We start from the raw sequence: 26,740 nt of genomic DNA, 5'->3' as shown, positions 1-26,740 counted from the left end.
CTAAGTTGTCTTAACTAAAGTTTTACGTTAAAAATGGTAGTTTGTGCATACGAAACTTTCAATTTTTTTAACTTGTAAAGAGAACGTAAACTACATGCACCTTGGCAGCGCGCGGCCGCTTACATGCGCGCGCCTATGCGCGCGCGGCGTTGCCTCGTGCTCGGCGTATTGTACGAATGTCTCGAACTAATTAAGCTTATTGGACCAAATGTCTCCGCAAGAGTGTGTTCTGCGGACAGTGTTACAAACTGATGCACTAGACTCGCAACACCCTCAAACTTTTTCGCCAGATTTTTTTTTTTTTTTTAAACCGCGCCGTCACGTGACGGCGAATGCGCCAATGGTGCTACAACACGAGTATGGCGACTCCCATAAATTGAGCATGCGCCGTGAAGCGGGGGGTCGGGCTCTCGAAGTGCCACGTTCGTGTCGTGGGGATTGTCTTGTCACACTCGTGTGGGGATTAGGAAAGAGAGGTGGTGCGTGTGCGGCCGGGCCGTTATTTCACTTGTGGACTCGGGTCTCCGAAAATACACCATGATTTCTCTAAGATTAATCAGCTTATTGTGCTGCATAGCGGCGATCAGCTGCGAAGACTACGAGACTGAAGACAGCGTGCTCATCCTGAAACAGAGCAACTTCGAACAGGGCATCAAGGACCACAAGCATGTGTTTGTCAAGTTCTGTGAGTATGACAAAAAAGGGCATCGTCGCATTTTCCTCGTTGTCGCGAAAATGTTACCGCGCTAAGTTGTGGTGTAGAACGATACCGTTTGGCCATTTCGTCTTGTGATAGGCGTCAGTGGTCCGTGTAAAGTAAACGGGCTTTCCGCCTAGGGGTGAGTTCGCGGAAGTTGGGATGACTGGGGGAGTTCGTGAAGTCGTGCTGGCCTTCAAATAATGTAAACGCGTAGCCGGCGCCGTCTTTAGAAGCCTTTCGGCACGCCTTCGTGTTATTATTTTTTTTTTCGCCACAACGGCTCGAAAGCGTCGAACCGGAGGACGGTCCATCCGCTGGCCGCTTCAGTGCGTTGACCGGTGGCGGACACGCGTCGCCGCAATATCTGCTGATCCTGCGTACCGCCTTTTCTTTTCTTTTCACACCGGGGTTCGCCGCGTGGCACGTCACTTCGGCCACGAAGTCTCTCATAACACCTAATCGGACGTTTGCTATCTAAACTCTCTGCCTTGTCGCAGATTATCCACGGGTTGACTTATCTTTCTGCCGCCCACACAGACCGATTCGGTTCTCGTAGCGACGTCGAATCGCACGGATTCCGCCGGTTCGACTCGCGTGACGTTGAGAAGTGAAACGACGCCCGGGACCAGAAAAACGAGCGTGTATTATCAATTCCGTTTCTTTCGCTCTTTCCGATTCAATTAAAAGGAACTTGGACGTGTACAGCCGGTCCGGATTTATAGCACTTTGTCGCGGTCGCTTGCGAAATCTAATTCCGAGTCTTGACTGATGACACCATTTGTTCACCGTCATTCGCAGAAAGCGACCTGAACAGGTTTTCGAAGACGCGCGCGACCTTGCAGACAGTTATCTTTAGATGCGGCCGTCTACCTCATTGCTCGACTAGCCGTAATGTTAGTGGACTTTCGCAGTCCAGTCTTCCTGTTTGCCCGTTGTTCATTTGTAACTAGACCCCTTTTGGTTTGGCGCCCTTTCGCACGCTTTGGCCAGAACTGGCTCTTGCTCCATAAGAACTCAATAGTCAATTAACCATGCGCCCATATGCTAATTCACCTTAATTGAAAAGCTGATTTACAATGCTTTCTTTTTAGTTGTAGTCTGTAATTGCTTGCAGTTTTAACTGCCCCTGTTTATGGCTTGCAAACTAAAATTTTATGTACCCCACTTAAATCTTGCAGTGCAAGCATGAGTCCAGGAAACTTGCAAGGGCTGCCCTGCATGTTAGCAGTTGTACATGGAGTATTTTGCACTGCTAGATCAGGAGCATCATGGTTTGCTGATGTCTTGCATATATCTCCTAATTTAAGAGTTCAAAGTAGCATTGATCGTATTTCCAAGTAGTGCACTCGGAGAACCAGTGTTAAATGATAGTCGCACGGGTCTGTTTTCTCTGTACACATAAGGTGAATCAAGGAATCGACTGATCTAAACTGGCTGGCCCAGTTCTTAAAGCACAGATGACACCATTGATTTTGCACCTGCAAATGTTCAAGATAGTCTTCTTACTGCATTTGCTCATACATGAACCAGTTCATAAGCAACTGGCTCCCATTCATATGTCACGGGTCCACCTCCTTCATTTTTACTCTCGTAACACATGTTTTAAATAAGGTAGGGCATGTATGGGCTTTGCCAAAAGTATGCATGCCAAGTTAGGCATAGCAAATGTGCTTGTGTTTAAACAGGGGCTGACATTGTACCCGTGGTGTTTCACAATTAGGTACAGCTCAGTGTTTATAACATGGGGTCCCATGTGTGTGCACCACCACATAATGTAAAGCTCCAGCAAAGACTGTATAGTAATTAACACATGTTACCCTATTCTTGAGCATAACCTTGCACATAAGTAGATCAGGCTGAAGTAAGCTGTTGAGAAAAGGTTGGCATATGATAGGAATAATATTGGCACAAAAGCAGGGCCAAAAGGATGTAGAGTCTGCCACAAAAGATTGTGGGATTTGCAAAAAAAGAAAAGCTGAATTCTCGTGAAGCCTGGTCACATAACCTTAAATTCAAAGTTGCAGTCTGTAGCGATTTCTGTAACCTGCACAGTGATCCATTAAGTAAAGAGCGCCATGCCTTAATAAAGCAGAAATTGACATTTGTCATGGAACTTGTGTCCCGTAAACTTGTGTGCCCAACGACAACTGTTCTATAGCAGTTTTGGTCCCTCTGAAAGGCTTTCATCACTGGTCCCAATAGTGTTTTGCCTGTGTGATCAGTCGCCTACTCGCAAGTGGTGTACCATAAGAATGAAAGTAATCGTTTCATTATGCTTGCCTGGCACAGACGGTTCTGTGGACAAGTGCGTGTTGGTGCGAGATTGCATGGCATTCTAGCTGGAATTAAGAGGAACATCCCAAAAAGGGTGCTAGGAGTCTGCTTGACATATTTACTGTATATGGGTTAGGACTAACTTGGCCACTAGGTCGCTCCGCCTGCATCCAGGCCTTCGTTGGAGGCTTGTGCCCTGTGGTCTTGTCCTCTTCCATAGCCCTGGGACATTATACTTTCCAGAGCCAAGCAAGGAGGCATTAGCCACAAATTTTGGCAGTTTCCGTAGGCTTTTGGAGGATATGACTTGTCCTGTTATCTGAAGTGATTTGATAGCACCGGTGCAGCATAGATAAAGCACTAGGTTAGAACACTGTGCATTGTTTGCACACCACATTCAAGGTTAGCATATATTTCAAGGCAACACAGTGCTGAAGCAGTGTGGCCCGGAGGAAGGTAATAGTAAGGATATACAAGCGGACTTGTCGAAGTCGGTGATTGAAGAACAAGCATGATCTCATGTGGCGTGTTTGTGGTCATTTTGGAGCAATTTGCCAGTGCTTCGAAGACCATACAAGACAAGCTAAACCTTACTTAGAGTGTAACATGCTCCGTTGGGGATACAGTGAAGCCTAATTATCACTGGTAAGACTACTTATTAACATTTGTAGCACTGCTAGGACGCTGTATGGCGGCCATTTGAGACCATTAGAGAAACGAGGGTGGACACTGAAGAAAGTGGAATGTTAGTTGCAAAATGTGGGATGGTGTGTAAGCTTAGAAAGCGCTCTGGTGCTATGAAGTTAGTCTGAAATTTACAACACTGTGTTGTGTAGTCTTTCACGTGGTCGGCTCTGTATCCAGTTTGCTAAAAATGAAACAATTTGCCGAATTTGTAGACTCCCCCTGGTGCGGACACTGCAAGGCCATGGCACCAGACTATGCCAAGGCAGCCAAGTTGCTTGAGGAGGAAGGCTCGGACATCAAGCTGGCCAAGGTGGACGCCACCGTTGAGAGCCAGCTTGCCGAGCAGCACGATGTGCATGGCTACCCAACGCTGAAGTTCTTCCGTGACGGCAAGCCGCTCGAATACAAGGGTGGCCGTACGGCCGAGGATATGGTCCGCTGGCTCAAGAAGAAGACCGGACCTTCGGCACAGCCACTTGCTACCGCCGATGAGGCCAAGGCATTCGTAGACAGCGCGGAGGTCACCGTCGTGGGCTTCTTCAAGGACCAGACTAGCGAGGAGGCGAAGCAGTTCCTACTGGCTGCGGATGCTGTCGACAGGCACGTGTTTGCCATCACCTCAGACGATGTTGTCTACAAGGAGCTGGGCGCAAACAAGGACGGAGTGATGCTCTTCAAGAAGGTCAGTGCAGTATTTCGTTGAATAATTGCAATCTGGCTGTGAAAGATTCACGATGTGCACGTAAATATTGGTCACCATTGTCTGTTAGTAGGGCTCACTCATTCGTTGGGGCACCTACCTAATATACTACAGCATTCAGAAGCTAAATATGGCAAAAGCTAGTCGGAAAAGTACGCAAATGTATGGAATTCAACCGAATCGTATGGAACCTTGGCTACATCTGCATTTTGAGAGTTGCAGACAAGGATAAAAATGTGCCACAATTTTAGCGCGTGCACGTGTGTGTGCGTGTGTGTGTGTGTGACCACTGTTTGGCTCCAACTGTTTTCTGTTGCTTTTAAAACCAACACATCAAAATTTCTGTCGTTCTATTAACGATAGTGGCTGTTAGCTTAACTTGGGCTGCACATTCTCTGGCAGCTGGTTTACATTACAAACTTGTTTTGTGTACTTCTCTCACACGTCGATGGTTAGCTAAATGACCATGATTTTAATAATAGCAGCTTTTACCATCAGTGAGCACGTTCCTGTTTGTGCACCAAGCAGACATTGATGTTCTCAACCCTTTTTTTTGCAGTTCGACGAGGGCAAGAACACGCTCGACAAGGAGGTCACCTCGGAGAACGTGCAAACCTTTGTTCAGCTGAACAGCCTGCCTCTGGTTGTGGAATTCACACATGAAGTGAGTATTGCATGCCTTGTTACAACTCGCTTGCCAAGTTTAGTGAGGGCTCGCATATAGCTAGTTTTGGGTGTGGGTGAGGGAGTTGGAATACAGTCAAGCCTCGGTATAACACACACGGGTGGGACTCCTATGCCAATTGTGCCATTTTGATACAAACGCATTTTCTCGCACCAAACCGTGCCAGAAGACAGAAAATTGTCCGAAATCTCGCCAAGCTGCGTCAGAGTGACTTCGGCACATGTGCTCCGCCAGTGGTCGCGAGCAGCGAGTGGATTCGTTATCCGAAAAAGAGTGCAGCCGTTCACGTTCCGCACGCCGTGCGACAGTGCCTCCCGCAGAGTTTCTCATAATTTTCGCGCTCACAACACTGGACTTTTCACAAGTGGCCGGCGTGCGCGCAGCCACTCCCGGCTTTCGTCACTGCTGTCGGAACAGCCAGGGCGGCTGTAATTAGACTGCGTTGGAATACACTTGAGCAGGCTGAGCGGTGCGGTGCACCCTCGCTGAGGCGCAAAACAACGAAAAGTAGGCTGCAAACAAACTAGATACTAGGAAGGCGCACGCAACAGCGGGTTCGGCGGGTGAACGTCTGTCTCCAGGGCCTGCATAACGTAAAACTATTCCAATCTGTTTTTATGCCTGTATGGGCGAGGCCTCAGCCATTTTGACCTATTGCGAAGGGCTAATTGTGGGTTTTTAATAAAAACAGATTTGGATAGTTTGATGTTACACCAGAAAGTTGCGTATTAAGTGCTTTGGAATCTCCCTCGTCTATTGTGTAAAAATAGCTTTAGAAAAAGTTAGTTTCATCCGAAAGGCAACACATCGATTGTGATAGCAAATTAGCCGACAGCTATACGAAGTAAGGATAGTAGAGCTATCGGTTGTATAAGCTTGTAATAATTTGCCTACTAACTAAATTAACAAGCATGGTGTCACGCATGGACAAGCAAATATGAACATATTTCGCTCGATCGCCACGCACACTCGCTGTCAAAACGCTGGAGTGAGGAAGTGCGGCAGCAGCAGCCAGCAAATTTACTTTCGTGCTGACTCTCGCTTCAGTGCGAGCTAAGTGGCGAAAACGCAGCGCACTCGTACGAAGCTGTCCCTCTGTCCCCAGATCACAGATCCCTTTCAGTATAGGGCCGGCGTGTCCACGCCATATGCAGCAGTTACCGGAGTAGCTTCTAAGAAAGAGAAGTCCCACATTTCCTTCCTTGTTGGTTTTAGCTAGGAAAGAGAACATAAACACCCTGTTTACAATGTCAAATTGAGACAAAGCGCACCACTGGAGTGTTAAATGATGTTTCTGCTTTTCTCTCATGTGTCTGGGCAAATGCAAAGCTGTCGCACGTGGAAGCCTTGCCGATTCAGTATCTGTTTCAAGGAACCAAATGCACTGTCAAACGCTACTGGCATTCTCGACGCAGTAACACGTGCAGAAGCCCTGCCCCTGTAGCTTTTGTGTTCATTGCCGCAGAAAGTTGTCTACGAGTACAGCTAGCTTGTGCTTACAATAACGGTTAGTTGCTTTTTTGCACAGCCTTTGTAGTGCTGATGGAGCACTCCGAGATGACCCTTGTTAAAGGGAAAATCTCCTCTACACATTACATGACCTGCCCAGCACCATTTTTTTCTCCTCATGTCAACTAGAATGTCGTCTATACCCGTTTGTTCTCTGATCCAAACCGCTCTCTTTCTGTCTCTTAAAGTTATGCCTAGCATTCTTCGTTCCATCGCTCTTTGTGCAGTCCTTAATTTGTTCTCAAGTTTCTTTGTCAGTCTCAAAGTCTCTGCCCTATATGTCAGCACCGGTAAAATGCACTGATTGTATGCCTTCCTTTTCAATGATAACGGTAAGCTTCCAGTCAGGAGCTCACGATGTCTGTCTTATGCGATCCAACCCATTTTTATTCTTCTGTGAATTTCCTTCTCATAGTCAGGGTTCACTGTGATTAGTTGACCTAGGTAAACTTACTCCTTCACAGACTCTAGAGGCTGACTGGTGATCCTGAATTCTTGTTCCCTTGCCTGGTTATTGATCATTATCTTTGTCTTCGGCATATTAATCTTCAGCCCCACTCTTACTCTCCCTGTTAAGGTCCTCAATCATTTGTTGTAACTCGTCCGCAGTGTTGCTGAATAGAACAATATCATCGGCAAATCTAAGGTTGCCGAGGTGTTCGCCGTTGATCCTTACTCCCAAACCTTCCCAGTTTAATAGCTTGAATATTTCTTCCAAGCACGCAGTGAATAGCATTGGAGAGATTGTCTCCTTGTCTGACTCCTTTCTTTATAGGTATCTTCCTGCTTTTCTTGTGTAGAATTAAGGTGGCTGTGGAATCTCTGTAGATATTTTACAAGGTATTTACGTAAGCGTTCTGTAGTCCATGATTACGTAATGCCGCTATGACTGTTGCTATCTCTACTGAATCAAATGCCTTTTCGTAATCTATGAAAGCCATATAGCGAGGCTGATTGTTCTCTGCAGATTTCTCGATAACCTGATTTATGACATGGATGTGATCCATAGTAGAGAATCCTCTTTCCTGAAGCCCGCCTGTTGCCTTGGTTGATTAAAGTCCAGTGTTGCCCTTATTCTGTTGGAGATTATTTTGGTAAATATGTTATATAATACTGGGAGTAAGCTAATAGGTCTGTAATTTTTCAGTTCTTTAATGTCTCCCTTTTTGTGGATTAGTATAATGTTTGCATTCTTCCAGTTTTCCGGGACCCTTGCAGTTGCAGTACGCAGTGTGCAGCATACTATATAGTATCGCTTGGGGGGCCATACTTTTCCTTGTAAACTGCAGTTGTTCACTTTCTCTGAATAATTCTGGATGCGAACAATGCTCCATAACATTGTACGTTGTGACAAACTTGCTAACATTGTGGAAACTGGGATAGGAACATCGCTTCGCAATGATGGTGAAAATGCCTTCATTATTTGAAAGCTATTGCACCAATATTTGTTTTGCTTTTGACACTATGCGATTCGTGTTCAATTCGATCTCAAAAAATTACTGTTTGCACAAGCCTAATTGTCTGTGATGTGTCCATAGAATGTTCTGAGTGTGCGTGTGCCGTGATTGCCTGGTGGACAGAGAAGTAGTTTGCCACATGGTGACACTTCGCTAACTGCCTGCCTCGTGATTTTGTTTCAGAGTGCTCAGAATGTGTTCAGTGGCCAGATTCGTCAGCACAACCTGCTTTTCATCAGCAAGAAGAGTGCAGACTTCAAGGACCTTCTGGAAAACTTCAAGGAGGCTGCCGCTGCCTTCAGGCATGAGGTAAGCGATGATTTTTTTGCAGCAATAACTGTCGCGGGCGCCTTGCCCTGATTGAATTCATGTGCAACATCTGAAATAGCTACTATTAGCCGAAGGTTGAGATGTAAAAATGATACAATAATAATAAATAAAAAAAAGGCCACATTGTCTTGCTGTCAATCTGCTGTAATGCAACCAAGCACACTAGGTCGCAACACCAAGGTTGCGGAAGCAATGCAGGCATCGCTGTACAGACTACATGTTCATGTAATTGTCAGCGATTGCTCTGTAACAATCGGAGACTCCTGTGGGAATAACCGATAGACTTGCCTGTGGGATTAGGTTTAACGACTGCCAATCATGCTCGCAGCTGTTGTGTTATTAGTCTTGCTTCATTTTTGACACATAAGCTCTCCCGATAGAGAGTTTGATTCTTTGTTCACTCTTTGTATTCTGTCGTGTAACCGTTGCTCTCCTGGCAAAAACTTAGAGTAGGAACTTGTTTTTGACCTGACTTTTTATATGAATGAAGGCTAACATTTGCTAAATTTTTTCGGGTGATATCTGCGTGCATGTTTTCAATGGGTACTACATATAATAAAGATATAACTTGTTATATCTTTACAACTTGTTATAACTTGTTATACAACTTGTTATAACAAGCAAGGTTCGACCGTGCACTGTCACAACTCTCGCTGACTTCTCCCCTCATTGCAGGTTCTCTTCGTGACAATCGACGTTGATGATGAGGACCACGAGCGCATCCTCGAGTTCTTTGGCCTCAAGAAGGACCAGGTTCCCGCCCTGCGGTTCATCAAGCTCGAGGGCGACATGACCCGCTTCAAGCCAGAGACGGACTCGCTCAAGGCCGAGGATATCAAGGCCTTCGTCAAGGGTGTGCTCGACGGCACCATCAAGCAGAGCCTGCTGTCCCAGGAGCTGCCTGATGACTGGGACAAGCACCCCGTCAAGGTGGTGGTGCAGAAGAACTTCGATGAGGTCGTCTTTGACAAGACCAAGGATGTTCTGGTTGAGTTCTACGCCCCCTGGTGCGGCCACTGCAAGCAGCTGGCGCCCATCTACGACGAGCTGGCCGAGAAGTACAAGGACCGCGATGACGTGCTCATCGTCAAGATGGACGCCACGGCCAACGAGCTCGAGCACACCAAGGTTGACAGCTTCCCCACCATCAAGCTTTACAAGAAGGAAAGCAACGAGGTATGGGACTCTGCAGTAATGCTTCTGAACATGCATGCTAACCCTCTGGTACTAAGTTATTTCATGCAATCCATCTGTCCATTTCATCATCAGCACTCGGACCTTATCCATCTTCCTGTCTATCTAGTCTGCGTCTGTCCATCTGTCTAATCTGTACCTATCTATATGTGTGATCAGTCCACTAACTGATCAACAGTTGGTCCATGCAGTCTGCTTGTCCAGTTCATCAGATTGTTTAGTTGGTAGCGCAGGCGCTGCGATGTAATGAGGCATGAGGTCGCAGATTCGATCTGTCACGGCGGTTCCATTTCGAGAGGGACAAAATGGCAACAATGCTTAGGTGCAAGAGCCCCAGGTGGTCAAAACTAAACTGGTGTCCCCCGCTTTGTCTCGTGTTATCGTAGTTTTGTCACGTAATACCTCGGAATGTAATTTATTTAATCTATGTAGCACCTGTATAACCAGTCAGTTTATGCAATCTGTCTATCCATTTCATCATCAGTGCACAGGCATGATATTCCTCTTAATCTAGCCTAGCATAAGTCTAGCATGTATTTATAGCTTGTATTTATCGGATACCTCTTACCTGGTACCTGATTACCAGGAGCCCACATAATCTGCCTATTTCATCATCAGCCAATGTCCATTGTAAGGCAGAAAGGCCTTCAGCAGTAATCTCCAATTACCCTGGTCTTGCATGAGCAGACTGCATCTAACCTAAATCTAATCTAAAAATCTCATCAGTTTGCCACTCTTAACTGCATTCTCCTTCCCTTGGCACCTGCTGTTACTTTATTAATAGACCAGATTGAAGTTAATTAAAAGTCTGCTGTTGCTACATGGCAGCTCTGGTTTGGTTGCAAAACATATATGTTTAAAAATTGAGCTCGTGTGAGATTTCACTGCTGTTTGCATTATAGCCTCCCTCAGTTTGTCAATCAAAAGCTTTTTGAAAGTGATTACATTGTGAATGTCAAGACATTCTGTTGAAGAGCGCTTCGGGGCAGGGCTTTAAGGTCAGAAGGGATGACACGGACATTGACTGACGGCAGACTGTTTTTTTGCCGTGGTCAGAATGGAGCTTGAATACAGTAAAGGACACAGTCCTTTTTAACAAAGGTTATGCTGTCTAATAAGATTGAGTACCACAGAAGCACAGTCATCTTGTCATTTTTAGTGCTCCTGCCCTTTCTCACACTGTAGTCACTTTTCGAATTTCAAACATTTTCACGTATTCTCGAAGCCCACTTGAGTTTCTTTTCGGGGCAGCGTGGACATTTCTTAGCTGTCACCATTAAGTGTATTTTCTTTCACCTTTTCTTTTTCAGTTGGCTTTTTGTGAAGTTGCACTGTAGTTCGTGCCGGGTAAATGCCTCGTTTGTTTGTTGTCTTCAACCTGTACACTAATTATGTCTTTCGCGAAATGGATTTTCCATTTTCTTGCCAGCACTTGCATTTCCCATGGGGTTTGTGTAAACAACTTTGAACCGCATGCTTGGAACTAGGAAAAAAATAATTCTGACTTTCTCTTTGGTTTGCGTGGGATACCAGCGTTCTTGCCATCTTATTCACCGTCAATTTTGCAAATTTTTCTCTTTACAGGTTGTTCAGTACAATGGCGAGCGGACACTCGAGGGTCTCTCAAAGTTCCTCGACACCAACGGCGAGTACGGCCAGGCGCCTCCTGAGGAGGTGAGTTTTTGTTGTTTCGGCCCAGGTTGTGTGGCTTGCACACCTGCTGGCTCTACCAATTTTTTTCGTAAAGTTTGTGTGTCGGAGCTTGTTCTATGATTTCGTGAATGTTGCATCATGTTCTGTGAAAAATAAATTCCATACATGGAATACTTTTGAAGGCGGTGAAGTATGGGGCAGCACACGATTTTAAAAAAAAGCTTGCAGAACAAAGTTGTGATGGTACTTGCACCACCCTCCAGCGACAGTACAGGACGTTATGTGCCAAACTAGCAAATTTATTCAATACTTGCAGTTCCTTAAGCAGGTGAAATCTGCAATAGCGAAGTCTTAAGAATAAACCCCTTGCAAACACTCTTGATTGTGACAAGTGACGCGATGGAGATGGCTGTCACGTTCGCTTGTCACCTACAAGTCGGACCCCACGCGAGCAAATGCTTTCGGCGACGTCTCCTCGGTGTTGCTGATACAAGGGCAGCAAATGCGCGCCGCAACTTGGTGCGACGCATGCTTTATTATTTTAGGTTGATGTGTTTTGCTGTAAAGAGCAGCATAAAATATTTAACTTCTTGCAATAGGTTCTTATCCTTGCACATATCAAAATTTGGTCGTTTGCTCGTTCCGTGCGACAATCGGTAGTACTTGACTAATGTACATCCAGTTCTGTCTTCGCGCTATTGGGTAGTCGCTTATAGCACTTTCGGGCGACGAATTCTAGATTTTCCGGCGCGATTGAGCGACAAGACCGAGCAAGCTGTACGAGCAACGGCCCGTTTTGTCGCTCGAAGCCGTCGCGCACATGATCGCTTTCGTGGGGTTTAACCTTTAAACATCATTTGTTACTTGTCATGTTACTTGTCAGCCTCTGCTGTTCCAAGTTTGTTGTCACCTGTTGTGTGTGTGTTTACATATCATATAAGAAGCCGTTTATATACACACATACACATGCACCCATACCCATATATATCGTCAACAAAGTGCATGTGTATTCCACAAAAAACTATTACCTAGGGCAAGATATTTTAACATTGTTTGCTCTCTCTTCCCCTTTCCAGTCACGTCCGCAGGATTTCTATGAATTTCGAAATTCATGGGTTGGCAGGTGTAGGCCTGAAGATGCATGCATGAAAGCTCGATAGGTCTTTGCTTCTCAATTTTACAAAGCGCTGGTTAAGTATCACGACACTGAAGTCTTCGCCAGTTACTGAGAAGCGCCTAATCAGAAGGTCTAGTTTGGCAAGTTTGTTCAGCAAGCTAGTTCAAGCAGCCCATTAAGCATGCGCCCTGCTAGCCAACTTTCTCGTTTTACAATATTGAGAAGAAACCTCCTGCTAGTGTCGCAGAAAAAAAAAACATAAATGACCGCCACTTGGGTGCGGGGGGTAGGGAGAAGGGGGGCTGCTTGCTGAACAACAGTACATGGGATCTGTGTGCTTAGCTGGCCACGCTCATCTTTCATCACTGTACACATCTCCTGGCATCCGCATCTGCTTTTTTTTTCTTTCTTTCTTTTTTTCTTTCTTGGTGGAAAGTAGAAGGCTGAGCTTTCCTCTTTTTTTTTTCTTTCCTTCTCTTAATCCTCTGTTGGACTGTGTCATCAATCGCATGATTGGAACCTGCAGCTGTGCAAATGTTGCGAGGCTCATGTCTGCCAACCCAGAACTGAATCGGGGTGCCAAGTGCGCGTCTCGACTCAGAAGAGGCCCTGCTGCTGAGGGCTTGGGACCTTTCCAAATATTAAACATACGGAGGGGGGGGGGGGGGGATAGTCAGTGCCTTAGGATAATGTGGAGGATAGGCAGTGGATTACCTTTCTCATGTTCAAGTAATGTGCAAGAAACTTTAAGCAACGCTGCGCTGTAATTACATGCAGTGGAACACCGACCGCTGTGTTTGCAAATGCATCGTAACTCGACATGCTGCCCACACATTAACTCAGACAAAATTAAGGCCATGTAAAGCAGGCCCATTGTTGCCATCGATTCCTCTGACTGTCGGATATGTTAGGAAAGCCGTGGCATATCGTAGACTTGCTATCGCGGATGTGGTATCACTAGGCAATGTACCTGAACATCTAAAGTCGCAGGTGCGATGAGCGGTGCAAATGTGGACATCCTGTGGCACCATGTTTAACAGAACGGTCAGAGACCTTCATCGTAATCACTTGCAAGCATTCTACTTCTATTGCTACTGGCATGTTTGCAGCAGCAAAGTCTTCAGTCATTTTTGTTTCCGCGTACCACGAATCTGGCAACACAAGTTGATCGCATTTTGTGCAGTTGGCCACAGCAACGCAAGACATCGCCATTAATGCACCTGCTGTTCTAAATGTCTGCTATACTAAACTTCTGTTACTGTCAGCATTGTTCCTGTTGGTAGTGTAATTACACCATTGCAGGATGCTGCCATTAGTGCACCTTTTGTTTTAAATCTCCACTGATATTCACAAGTCTATGGTAAACTCCTGTTAACACAAACACAATGCATACATATACAGTACATGTTTGGGCTTCTTCCTCAAATGTTTGTTTTGGGAGCATTTGCCTTCAGGCATCGTCACTTGTTCTGCAGGTTGAAGAGGAAGAGGAGGAGGAGGAAGACAAGGAGGACAAGCGGAGGGACGAACTTTGAGCAGACGGCTTTGCCAAACACCCCACCTTTCCTCCTTCAGTTCACCTCCTTCCCCAACCCGACCCCCATGTTCCCATGTTTTCTACTTTCTTAATGCTGTTGTTTTTTTTTTTTAATCTTTGTCACGCGTTCTACATTCATTTCGAGCCTTGCCTCACAATTGTCATACCCGTCTCTCCAGTGCCACCTCCCCGTGCTTTTTTTCCTTCACCATACCGTCAACGTCTTGGGATACGTTTCCTTTCTTTTTAATTCTTATTATTTTTTTGTACCCTTCCGATCTCTGTTGTCGTCGTCCAAACATACAAGGAAAAAAAGCATTGATTTTTTTTTACTGTATTCAATGTGACTCGCCGCCACTTTTCCGTGATTCGCTGTTGTCAACGTGCGGAGGGACCTCGTGGAAATGTTGAGTGGGTGCTTCCAATCTCGGTTCAGGCAGCGACCAAACTGCATCTCGAGCTTCTGCTTTTTCTCGCAACCCTGTTGTGACTGACGAGCACTATGTCATGGGGTTGTGGCTTTGCAAAGAAAAAAAAAAGACTGCGCTGTCTGTTCCCGTTGCTTTTGTACACTCGATCCTCATCAAACCTCGTAGTAGTATTCTTGTACCGTTTTTCTTTTAATTTTAAGAGGGACCACTCACGTGATACCAACTCTCAGCACGAAGCTGTGCTGAGAGAAGGAGTAGTTGAAGCTTGGCCCGACTATCTGATGGCGCATGTGCAATTTATTTTTAAAAGGTCTCAAGAAAAACAAACGAGCGACACCTATTTCTCGCGGGCATTTTTTTGTCTTTGCATTGTGCACAAGCTTTTGTTACAGGCCCCCACTACGTATTTATTTCTGCTATGCTTGTCACCTTGCAAACTGTGGTTGGTTCATTTGGGAGTTGTTGCCTCGCTTTCTTTTTTTAACTTAAAGAATTTCTTTCTTTTGAAATGTGGACGGAGCAGGTGGGATTGTGTGAGTGTAAAATTTCTTTAGACCACGCCACTTGCCTTATTGCAGTGGCCTGTATTTTTCTTTTGCAAGAGTGTGTGAGCAGATGTGTCGTCTGTCAAAAAAAAAATGTGGCTGTGGTTGCGCGCACAATCGTCGTCTGCTGGGCATTTACCACATGTCAGAAACTTGCGGAAAATGTGCGTCCTGCTAAAAGATGAGAAATAAAAACATTTCACGACTCATGTCTCGTCTTTGTTCGCATCTTTTATTGGGCTTGTACGGTACAAATCAGCTGCGGCACGTTTAAGCAAGAACCACAAGATTTATAAGAACGTATTGCACGTTGCTGTGAAACTTTCGAAGAGGTGAACTTCTGTTAGTCTTCAAAGACTGCTACAGGATGTTCGACCACATAAGCCTGTAGTTTCAGATAGTGTAACAGTCTCCATGCAAACATTTTGAGACACCAGTAGGTGTTGAAAAAAAAGTTGCGCACATCTAGGACTGCAGCTACATCTTCATTGTCTGAATGGTTTGTTTGCCAGAAATGCAAAACTGAGGTGGTGGCATTCTAAAACTAAGATTTTTGCAGTGCTTGGTCAAATCTCGTGACAAAAGCAGTGTGCATCATAAACTAGTCAACTTTTTCACTCCTATTGTGCATTCCTATTATTGGTCGCAGTAAAAAAGACTCCGTTGAGCCCGGATATAATGGATGCATAAGTTCATTATAGGTGTTTCGGTGTATAGAATTACCAGATATGCTGAACTATTCTTGATGCATGAGCTTGTTCGTTATAACTGGCTTTGAGTGCATATCGGCACATTAGGTGCACTCAAAATTTTGTGTGTTCATACCTTCCCACACATGAAATGTGAACAATACTGATAAGGGCTCGTATAATCACAGTAGTACAGCAAAAAAACATTTTGCTTCAAGCACAGCCTGATGTTTGTGCCATATATGGACAAAACGTGCACAAAATGGTATTTCAAAACTTTATTGCTGACAACGTGTGATGGACTGAAACAATAAAAAGCCTTTCAATGGCAAATCATAGGTAAAATGTCAGTAAATCTGACCAATTGTAAACCAAGCCATAAAGTACTGAAGAAACGAAAATGTCCATTAATCCCTGCCGCATTTAACGAGTTCAATACGAATGAAACATCAACTGCATTGTTTTCAATATTACCTGCAGGAGGAAAACGGCCAGCAAAAGTATGATGGGTGGCAGTTATCAAAATCTGATAAATACGTATAACGTCTAGGATCTTCATGTTACTGGGCATCTTTTCCTGTAATGAAACCTTTCTATTCTAAATAATACTTAATAAGTTGAGTGGCCTTTGATCCTGCCACCTTACTCCCACTGTAATTAGGGTATCGTAGGTGGGGAGTAGTCTGGCCACATTTACGCAGTGTCTTTCCCAACGTCGCCACTGCTTGTGAAAGTACATGTACATTCGTGGTGAAATAAAATACTCTGCAGCTGGGAATGTTTGTCGTTCCTAACCTACATTTCACTGATGCTGTCATAAATGTTGTGCAGAGAACTTAGTGCTGAGCTGTGTATGCGTTAACAGTAGTCTTAGCTATGTGGTATCGGAATGCATTGAGATGTGCAATGTCGGGAAGCAGGCAAACCCCTATGCAGCAATTGTGGATATAACTAATCGGATACAACAAAGTAAATATAAGTTTTCTCGCTGATACCAGTGAAAAACGAATATTCAATATAATAAAATTATTTTCATGCGGGATGCGACTTGATTTTAACAAGTTTGGCTGTAGTACTTATCAGCTCGCAGAGGCGAGGCATGCCTATACGCGGTTTTCTTTAACAATCCGAACATAAACTGAAAAATAGCCTGTGGTAGAGATAGCACAATTACTAGCTGTACAGCAGAGAGAGGCAAAATTATTTGGACAACAAGTTGGAATGGAGTTAACGATACCTTACTATATAAATTTTAGCTCATCACTTTGGGCACATACTGAAACTTCTGAAATTGAACTGGTGAGTTCGCAAGGCAATCTTAACAGGAATACTGAGCGTGGCACCAGTTTCAAGCTACGCATTAATTGTGCAATGAAATGCTTTGGTGTTCCAGTAAAGTTTGTCTTGTACTGCTTAAGAAGGTGTTTTGTTCAAAAAGAAAGAACAACAGTTTACACTGCCGTAACTTTGAGGGCACTTGCCTCGGAATGCACTAGTTTCAAAATCGGTTCCAAGTGGGCGAGCCTTGCAAAGTTGCTGGTGTCACTTCACTTGCAACATGTCCTCCAAAGTGATCAGCTTTAAGTTAGCTAATTAAGTTTTGCCAATTATGTATTTGTTGTAAGTTATCGTGCAGAATCATAGAGCAATCTGCCTCGGCCAGTAGAAATTTGTTATCTACCACATTCGATATTAAAAAATTCTATTACACCACTTTTGTAATGTAACAGTGTAAACAGAGAAGCAAGCTTACGTGCACATTCTAGCAAAAGTATGCGCTTAAAGAACGGCTTAAAAGCAGCCCTAATAAGTATACGTCTGGACGGACGTTCACAGGGGTGGGTACAATCCCGGCGGTGGTGGCGACGGTGGTGTCACGGTGAGCTCGAAAAGGAGGCTGTCATTCCAAGCCAAGCCAGGGTTGGCTTCGAGGTCGCTGAAGGCGATGAACTCCTGCCAGACGTAAGGCACCGTGTGTTCGCCCTGGGATCGCGGAAAGCTGGGGTCGTTTATGGTGTAGCTGACGTGCTGCGGCCCGTTCTGGTTCAGCAAGGTCACCGTCACCTGTTGCGACGAACGGCACCAGAACCGACACAATCAGAACAATCAAGAAAATTAATAACTTAGTGTTTGTGCCAACTACATGACGACAAAGGGAGCATAAGAGAAATCAAGCACGTTTTTTAATTGAAATGCAGGAATGGTAATCAAATAGAGATACGTCGAAAGTTGAAAAAATGGCACCTTGTAAGTAGCGGGAGCCAAACCCACAACCTCCACATGATGCATGCATTGCTCTACTAGTTGACCTACAGTGGAAACTGTCTCCACTCTGCTCTGCCTGATCCCTGTCCACTTTTCCCAAGTATAATTTGTGGGTGCTAACTGAACCCTGGGAGTCGAAACAAACTAAACAGTTTTACAAGAAGACTGAGGCTTGAGGTGATCTACAACTAATAGTCGAACAACGTATGTTGCTGCAGTCAACGTTTCGACAAGGAGACTTGTCTTTGTAGGGGCAGTAAATGCTTTCCTTGGCAGTGTCTAGATGAACTGAACCTATTTTTCTTGATTGCAGTTAAAAAAATATATGCGCATACGCAAATTTGCGCATATATGCGCAAGTAGCGCACTACGCGAACACGGGACAGAAGAAACACAAAAGAAAGGACGATACAGTGCTGTTTCTGTCCCTTGCTCGAGTAGTGCACTATTCACCATCACGACTGAGGTGTTCCTGCTTGCCCAAATTACTACCCTGTTATTGGGTACAAAAGGCTACTAGTCTCACTGTACCCAAATGTCAAATGGGGTGGAGGAAAATAAGCTGGTGCATACATTTGGTGCACAGTGGAAAATAAGCAGGCGCATACAGTTGGCGCACAGTGGAAAATAAGCAAGCGCATACAGTTGGTACGCAGCAGAGAATAATCTGGTAATACAGTTTGTGCACAGTGGAGAATAAGCTGGTGCATACAGTTGGTACACAGTGAAGAATAAGCTGGTGCATACAGTTTGTGCACAGTGGAGAATAAGCTGGTGCATACAGTTGGTACACAGTGAAGAATAAGCTGGTGCATACAGTTGGTACACAGTGAAGAATAAGCTGGTGCATACAGTTGGTGCACAGTGGAAAATAAGCAGGCGCATACAGTTGGTACGCAGCAGAGAATAAGCTGGTGTACACAGTTTGTGCACAGTGGAGAATAATCTGGTAATATAGTTTGTGCACAGTGGAGAATAAGCTGGTGCATACAGTTGGTACACAGTGAAGAATAAGCTGGCGCATACAATTGGTGCACAGTGAAGAATAAGCTGGTGCATACAGTTGGTGCACAGCGGAAAATAAGCAGGCGCATACAGTTGGTACGCAGCAAAGAATAAGCTGGTGCATACAGTTGGTGCACAGTGGAAAATAAGCAGGCGCATACAGTTGGTACGCAGCAGAGAATAAGCTGGTGCATACAGTTTGTGCAGTGGAGAATAAGCTGGTGCGTACACTTGGCACATGCATTTGATGCACAGCAGAGATAAAACTGGTACATGAGGGAAGTTGAAGTGTTAAAATATAACAGGGGGAGGGTGGTAAAGCAGTGTTCAATAGTAACAGAAAAAGAGCGGGTGGTTCATATATACTAAGCTCGCTCTCCCCCACCCTCAATGGGGGAGAAATTTATATATATGCAGCTCACTCTCTCTGACTCACAATTGGGATGCCTGGGAATATTAGCCAGAGTCTCTCACAGCCATGGTGGCAGATGCGGAACACTGCTTCAGAGATGTTGCATCAGCACCAGAATATGGATATTTTACCGTGAACAGCAGTTGTGAGATAGAAAAAATGGCTTTACTGTGTCTGTTTTGTTTGCCACACTTTGATTCCAGCATGACACAATGTAATGTAAACAAAAAGATAACTAAGCAGCTGCACTCAGTTCAAAGCAATTACAATCACGAGCTTCAAACCTGACATTCCAGTCACTACTACACTGGAACCACTTGGAAAGAGTGAACAGATAACACACATATGTTGTTACATTGTCGTCCCATATTGACAGTGTCTAAGATTAGCAAAATTTATAGTGTCTGGAGGCTTGGTCTAAATAATCAATAAACAATATAAATTCAAAAATAAACAAATAAATGCAGCTTCTGGTGTTCATGGCACTTCACAAAGAAACAACTGCTGCAGTGTTTTGCAAACTCAAATGAAAGTGATCGCATCATTAATGTACATTTTTGTTTCTCACTTTCGGTTTATTCGGCCTATTGATACGAATTGTTTGGTCTGCTATATCAGCTGCATGTTTGTATACATCAGATAAGCATTAGGTTCTGAGTTACATTGTATTACAGTGTATCATGTGCTGTGCTTGTATGCATTACACATGTTATGCTGTATTATCGATCTATCAATAAATCAACTTTCCTTTTCTAGCTTACACTAGAAATGGACTTAAGGGCTAAAAGCTGCCATAGAGAGCTCAATTTACCCTGGGAAGCGTTGTGCACGACAGCATGAATACAGTTTATATTCAAGGGTACTAAAACATTAATACAAGCAAAAAGAGGCATTTGAAAGCGTATTAACAATAACAACAATAAAGAAAAAGTGTAAAGAAAGAATTCAGCACATTTTCACAGTTCCAGTGCTGTTGCGCCTGGTGAGTAAACAAATAACCTGAATCTCTCATAAACTATCAAAGAGTAGGATTTATTCTACGAGAACTTGCACGTGTTGATAAGGGGTGCGGTCTTGTACGCATTCCAAAATCGAATAGAGGTGGTCCGTTCTTTACGTCACGAAATGGGCGGTCCGTTCCATTGCCTTCGTCCGATAGCAGACGACACGGAATGATTGACAGCAGATATCACGTCACAATTGACGTCACGGTTCAAATTGACCAATCGTGTGTGGCTCGGTGGAACGGACCGCCTCCTTTCTATTTTGGAACACGTACAAGATCGCACCCAAAATCTACGGAATTGAACTCTGGACTTGCCCTGTGTCGAAACGGCCACGGGAGCTCAGAGTCGTTGGGGCCCCTAAGCAGGACCAGCTGAACAGCCATGAAACGCCCCTTCCGGCTCTGGCCGATGCCGTTGAGGTGTATCCGAAGCTGGAGCCAGTAGCCGGGGTTTCCGGTGCAGAAGATCGGGCTGGACGAATAGCGATGAGTGCCGTGGCGTTGGTGGCGTTTGGCGCGCGAGTACTCCTTCAGGAGCCACCGAAACTGGCCATCCGGGCAAGTCATGACTTGATCCTTTTAGCGCAAATAAACAAAAAGGCATGCCTGAGACAACTCAGGTTACAGTTGCAGCGTAGATAAGAACAACTGGTGAGACTGCATACATCTGGGTAACGCAATTATGAAGAAATAATATGGAAACAGAGGTGGGCTTGGGCTTCACCAGCAAGTTTTACTTACCAGATGAAAATGAACTACATGTCTTCATATTCAAACGCTCAGATCCGGCAGTTGTTCACAGAGGAAGGTAGGAGAGTATTTGTGCCAACCCTTTAGAAAAGTGCCTGGTCGGTTTTTCCGCAATGCACGACTGCTCAAAATATGGTGGCCTGCCGACTGTTCAAATGGCTGCGATAACTGGGCAGCGAATGCACTGTTATTGTTTCGGTGCATTAAAATATGATGGGAAGGAATGAAAGAAAGCAAGAACAAAGCACTAGCCACACATTAGTCAGCATTTTAGCAATGACCAGCGATATTTCGGGCAAGATGCGGGAAAGCCAGCTGGGGACTTTTCTAAAGGGCTCATTACAGACTCAAATTGCAATCTGACAAGCCTCCTGGTTAGATCGAAGGATAAATCGATTGCCTCAAAAAGCTAGCAGTTTATCCTCCTGGTTCAGTCCCTAGACCTAGACCAAGTTTTCGTGAAGTGTGAAGCAAATTTAATTAAATTTAATTAGAACATACCAAAATGGCTCCTACTGCGGCATATCCTGTGACAGCAGGCATATGGCAATTTTTTATTGCAATATCAGTTTTCAAATTCGCTTGATTGTAACGTGCACTTTACCTTTTTTTTTTTGCCAGGAAAGATTCACTAAAATATGACATGCACATTTAAATCAAGTATGGAACCGAAATCGCAGTACTCGGTGTCCAAATCCAACCCCAAAATCTCTAATCCCACCTTCCAAGCCCAGAGAGTGATGATGAGTGATACACTGGGACCCAGATCAATAAATTTACTTTTTTGAAGTGAGAGCCAAATAGCTATTTCTCTCTCTTACCAAAAAAAAAAAATCTGGTGAGGTAGCAATCAACGGTATCGCATTTTGTATTTTTTTCAAGCATTAAAATTATGTCATGCATTATTATGGTGAAGAGCATTACACTTTCCATTTTTGTGGCTGGGAAAAAAATCAGGTGCATGTTGTTATCGAAGAAGTGTTAGAATCGAGTAAATATGTTACTATAGAGACACTTTAGCTTACTGGTGACATCAGCAACATGTCCTGGATTATGTTCAAGTGTATGTACTATGTACAGTCGACTGCCGTTAATTCGACCCTGACATGACTAACAAAATTTATTGATTTAAATGGTGGGTAGGAGTAAAGAAGATGGAGAAAAGGGCAAAACACACCGCTGATTTATTTGGCAGTATTTGTCCAATTCTACCACGCCCCCAAATCATATGTGAGCCTACCTTCCATGCGCACAAAGTAGAATACTGACACTGAGATAACGTTAAAGCTACTAAATAACATAGAAATCTAATGTGCATCCAATATTTTAGCAAGAAAAATGGACAAGGGTCTCGTATGTGTAAAGATTCGTTCTTACAAGGGCAGCGAAAAGAAAGTGGAAATGCCAAAGCCGGCATACGTTCTGCACATATCCAAAGTGTTCACATTCGTTTTGCCATACCGCCACTGCTTTCGCCATATTTGCCTACTGTGAGCACATTTGTGCACGTGGTGACGCTTGTCACCAGACATACAAGCAGTATGTTCATTCATTGATCATCGAAAGGAGTGATTGCGGGCAACTCACCCACACTAATTTTTAATGATGAATACAGAAGACAATAAATAGTTTTAATCCTTTTAACCTGTTGTGTTCTGGTGGTGTACAAGGAGCAGCTGGAGAAGCGGTCACCCCGGAAGCGGCGGTGATGGATTCGCCCATTCACCCGGCTCTGCAAAAGCGCCAGAAGTTGGGACATGGCAAAGTTTCGCTGCTGCGCCTTTTCCCGATCAGCAGCTCCTCTGCAATCTTCATCCAAATCTCGCTCTTGTGGAACATGTCCTCGTAGAGGCTGAATTTTATCGTACATCACAGGGTAATGTTTGATGACGTCAATTAGCATCGCCACTGACACTTTGGGTGCCATATTCAATGTCTACATACCACTGCAGCTTCCAGCGAAGCGGGATGAGTTTTCGCTTTCGCTGAGGCGAAAAAGCTGGTCCGAGACTGATCAAGCTTGCCACCTTATTTTCTGCCCTTGTAGGTGGAAGAGCAGGCAGATTACTTCGGATTTCTTCCACTTTCGCCCTCTCCGAGACCAAGCCTGAATGTAGCCTTAGAATCGGGTAAATTCCGTAATCGGACATTGTGAGCTACCGCTGTTGCTTGAAAATCTTCCTGGGGCAAACCAAAAGTAAGCATTTTTGGTGAGAGAAGACATGCGTTCAACGCATTCACTGTCCCCTACTGAGGTCACCTTAGGGGTTGGGTGCGTGCATGATGACTGGTAAAGTTTAAATTATCCAGCGAAGGCCAACTTTAGGATCGAAATAACAAAAGTTCGAGCCCATATACATGCATAGTCACCTGCTGGAACCTTCGGTTGGAACCGAATTAACCGGAGTCGAACACGCAAATGTCCACTGTATTATATATGCTGTCCTGCTAACTTGCAGCCTACTTCAAGTGGTGAAAGAGGATACAGAAATGGCATTCCGCGTACACCATACACTGCAAAACACTGTCCGCTGTCCTCTGTCAAACACTGCTGGAGCGTTTGCATGTGGGCGCAAAATAAAAAATGCACTTTGCAGCAGGGACAATGCTTCATGTGAAGCTGGCCATGGCATATCTAATAGCATAGCTATAGGGGCAGGGAAAAGGAATACATCACTGTGTCTTTGGTCTCGTTGCGTAGAGAAACTGAAGACTACATGCCAAATGCACTCCGACTTATCCATACGTTGGAGCACCCATATGCTTCATAGAATTAAGGGCTCATTCACATGGGCAACTTGGAGAGAGTGCGGGGCCTATCACGACTGGCAACAAAGCAGCGACTCATGGTGACCAATGTTCACACTGGCAGGCTCTACTAGCCCCGTTGGCACACACAGATGTCTCTCGATTGATGCCATTTACGTCTGCTCGCATCGTCACCACCACGTAATGTAAGCACTGACTTTTACGGACATCCAGCTCCTGCACAGCTGATTAGTTCAGTAGGTTTCAAATGTAACTGCATGACTGAAAAAATCGAGTGACAGACCCAAAACAGTCGCTTTCTGATGAAAGTGAACATTTGGGACTACTTGCTACCAACTTGGTCTTGCAAGCTCTTCGAGTCGCCAGTATGAATGAGCCCTAAGCGGAAGCTTTAGCTCGGGGCCAACTACGACTTCGCCAATTCAATACATGGAAAACGCAAAAAAGAAAAATGCTCTCATGAAACAACCTCTGGACCAATTTGAATGAAATTTGTTGCATTTGAAAGAAAAAGTTATATTCTAGCAATTCTCAGAAGCAAGCTTTTGATTCAGGGCCTCAAAGTTTTTACGAATATTGCCAGAAATCGGTAAGTTTAAAAAACATTCAGTGCACAATGTTTGAGAACCTATAACGTGTACCAAAAGCAGAGATCACAGTTCTTTTAATCTTGTAATTTGTGCAGCACTGACGAAATACAGAAGGACAGAAAATGAAGTGCCCAGGACACACGCTTTCCCATGTACTTATTCTTGTCTGCCATTTAATGTTTCATGAGCACTGCACGAACCACAACATGAATACATAGAAACCTGCTCGGTCATTGATCCAAATTAATGCAGTTATTTAAACTGCATCTGTTAGAGCATCTCGTGCAGACAAATTTGATGTGTGAATTCAAACTCGAGTGAAATATTTACCATGTTTATGAAGATTTTGCAAAAGTCTTACTCACAAATTAGTGCTATATTTGAGAGCAGTGTATAACGCATCAACTTAGTCCATTTTAGATTTATTATTAGGTGTAGTTTACAGAATTGTGATATCGCTTTAATTGCTGAGTAACAGAGATGTAAACTTGATACCTCATTTTTTTTAAATTTCGTAATATTTAATTTTTTTTTAATTTATGGCATAGATTAAGAATTCACTTCTTACAGTCACTACATTTTAACCTTCCCATTTAAGTGCAACAGGCCTAATCAAAATCGGTGCAGTGATTGCAGAGAAAAATGAATTCTCCATTCTCATGTATTTAGACATGAGATTTCAAGCTACAGCTTCCTCTTGACTAATACAGCTAACCAATGCAGCAGTACATATCAGCTGATGTACTGGTAAATTACTGCATGAATAACCTAACCCAGCTTAGTGAATTAAACATCCTCCAATGGTTTCCGCACAATTTTTTCTTGCATAATACTTCTTCCACATCGCAGATTTCACAACTTTTTTTGTTAATACACTAGAAATCTGTGCTAAGATTATTAATGCAGTCTAAAACCCTCACGTTGTTCACTGGCAGGCTTGGCGGCGCCATGGAAGCCATGGATGTCATTGGTGCTTCTGTCGGAGCCATCGACATCTGCAATGCAAATTTTGATAAAAACGAGTTATGAACTCAGAAAAACAGGTTGCATTCTTAGTAGCACAGCCAACTCCCATTCGTTCGATGTCGCACAATCTGTTTTTCAGTTATACAGTTATCATTTGTTCGCTCAACTCGCTGTGCTTTCAATTCACTTCATTGAGTTTAATTCAAATGAGACTTCCAACACAAACAAGTTTCCCCTACAATCTGAATGAAGCGACCTCTGTGTCCAACAAATTGCTTGAGAGAAGAAAGAAAAGGAATGTTAGACATTAAGCAACCAGAATATCTGGCTTGAACAGAACATTTTGTCTTCAATTCAGATGCCTTGACAAAGCAGTTAATTAACAGACCATTTCTCGACATGCAATTACTGCTGAGTGATGAACTTGTTTTGCAGGGCCTACACGAGCCTAGTCTGTGCAGCTGGCTTTACTTACAGCTTATAGAAAGAGGCATAAGAATGTATTTTCTGTGTGTCTATGTTTATTTACGAGGTTGTTTCAAAAAGTAATAGCAATCTTATTGTGTTTACTGGCACTGGCTGCATTTTCTTTTCCATGCTGCATGCAAACTTCCAAAAATGTGAGATTTCATTCGGTAAACAACGTCTCTTGCAACCATGAGTTCTGTATGTGTTCAGGTCAAATAGCAGGCTTTTGCAGCAGGCAAAGAACAATTTCACCAGCCACATCCCCACTAGAATCTCAGACAAACATGCGCATGCACATGTCAAGTGAAATCATAAAAAGAAAAGGATGCTCTGTCATGATCTGCATGGTGCTTGACAAAGGTAAAAAAAAAATCAAAAGCAAACCTTTCTTTTTGCCATGGTGAGATAAGGCTGAGCTAAAGATTAGATTAGATCGTAAGGTTGGCCTGTATCATAATCTTGGCGAACCACACCATATCTCTAAAGCTCTACAGGCATGTAACTTGCAATTCAAAGCTTCCAAATCTGTCATACATTTTGTTCTTATAATTGTCCTTCACTTGACAAGTAACAGTAACGAGAACAAGTACTCATAAGGGACTCACCATAATTCAAGCTCAGATAATTTGTAATACCAACTGGTAAAGTATCTGCGGGCCCTGGGACCCTGATTAAAACGTGCCGACTGTACGATCAACTAAATAGAGTAAAGTAAGTTAATCAGAAGGCATGCTGTTGACCAAGTACTGTTGAATTTTTAATGCAGCATTGGCCAACAGCATGCACAGCTACATATTTAAAGTAACACAGTCGGGTACACAATGTCAAACACGCTCTTGATTTCAGCCCTTCACTAGAAATGCTTGAATTTTCTTTTTTGCAAGGTTTCTGGGGCGCTGCTTCCCTTATGGTGGCAAATAGTCTTTGACTCAAAGCCAAGCTCGGAGACTAGCACAAACTACTTGCACAAGATCTGTTTCGTTAATTTAAATTAGTTGACA

The 26,740-nt window shown here is 44.0% G+C and overlaps 2 protein-coding genes across 4 annotated transcripts in view; one reads left to right on the top strand and one right to left on the bottom strand.

Annotated features, from left to right (window-relative positions):
* The first annotated feature begins 394 nt into the window (after positions 1–394).
* Pdi (protein disulfide isomerase) lies at positions 395–15,028 on the top strand. The gene is made up of 7 exons (XM_050173631.3): positions 395–685; positions 3,874–4,343; positions 4,921–5,025; positions 8,196–8,321; positions 9,018–9,518; positions 11,121–11,210; positions 13,782–15,028. The coding sequence occupies exons 1-7, from the start codon at positions 538–540 to the stop codon at positions 13,839–13,841; spliced, it is 1,500 nt and encodes a 499-aa protein (XP_050029588.1). The 5' UTR covers positions 395–537; the 3' UTR covers positions 13,842–15,028.
* The window catches only part of LOC126525712 (TNF receptor-associated factor 3-like), a 26,924-nt gene continuing 14,124 nt past the window's right edge, over positions 13,941–26,740 (bottom strand). For 2 of the 3 annotated variants that reach the window (XM_050173626.3, XM_055067806.2), the window contains exons 9-12: positions 25,226–25,300; positions 22,592–22,678; positions 20,512–20,772; positions 13,941–17,572 (exon numbers count right to left, since the gene is read on the bottom strand). In XM_050173626.3, the coding sequence (XP_050029583.1) occupies positions 17,339–17,572; positions 20,512–20,772; positions 22,592–22,678; positions 25,226–25,300 (657 nt within the window). In that variant the 3' untranslated portion in view covers positions 13,941–17,338. The remainder of the gene's footprint in view (positions 17,573–20,511; positions 20,773–22,591; positions 22,679–25,225; positions 25,301–26,740) is intronic. The other variant, XM_050173630.3, reaches the window with a different exon arrangement.

The sequence above is a fragment of the Dermacentor andersoni genome, chromosome 8 (genome assembly GCF_023375885.2).
Source record: "Dermacentor andersoni chromosome 8, qqDerAnde1_hic_scaffold, whole genome shotgun sequence".
NCBI lineage: Eukaryota > Metazoa > Arthropoda > Arachnida > Ixodida > Ixodidae > Dermacentor > Dermacentor andersoni.
The sequence above is the reverse complement of the archived record's forward strand: the minus strand, read 5'-3'. Positions and strand labels throughout refer to the sequence as shown.

Bases quoted from the DNA above. Each gene is read 5' to 3' on its own strand.
- Pdi (XM_050173631.3), top strand. From the start codon at position 538: ATGATTTCTCTAAGATTAATCAGCTTATTGTGCTGCATAGCGGCGATC. The intron at 686-3,873 runs GTGAGTATGACA...CCGAATTTGTAG, and splicing joins GCATGTGTTTGTCAAGTTCT to ACTCCCCCTGGTGCGGACAC. The intron at 8,322-9,017 runs GTAAGCGATGAT...CCCTCATTGCAG, and splicing joins CCGCTGCCTTCAGGCATGAG to GTTCTCTTCGTGACAATCGA.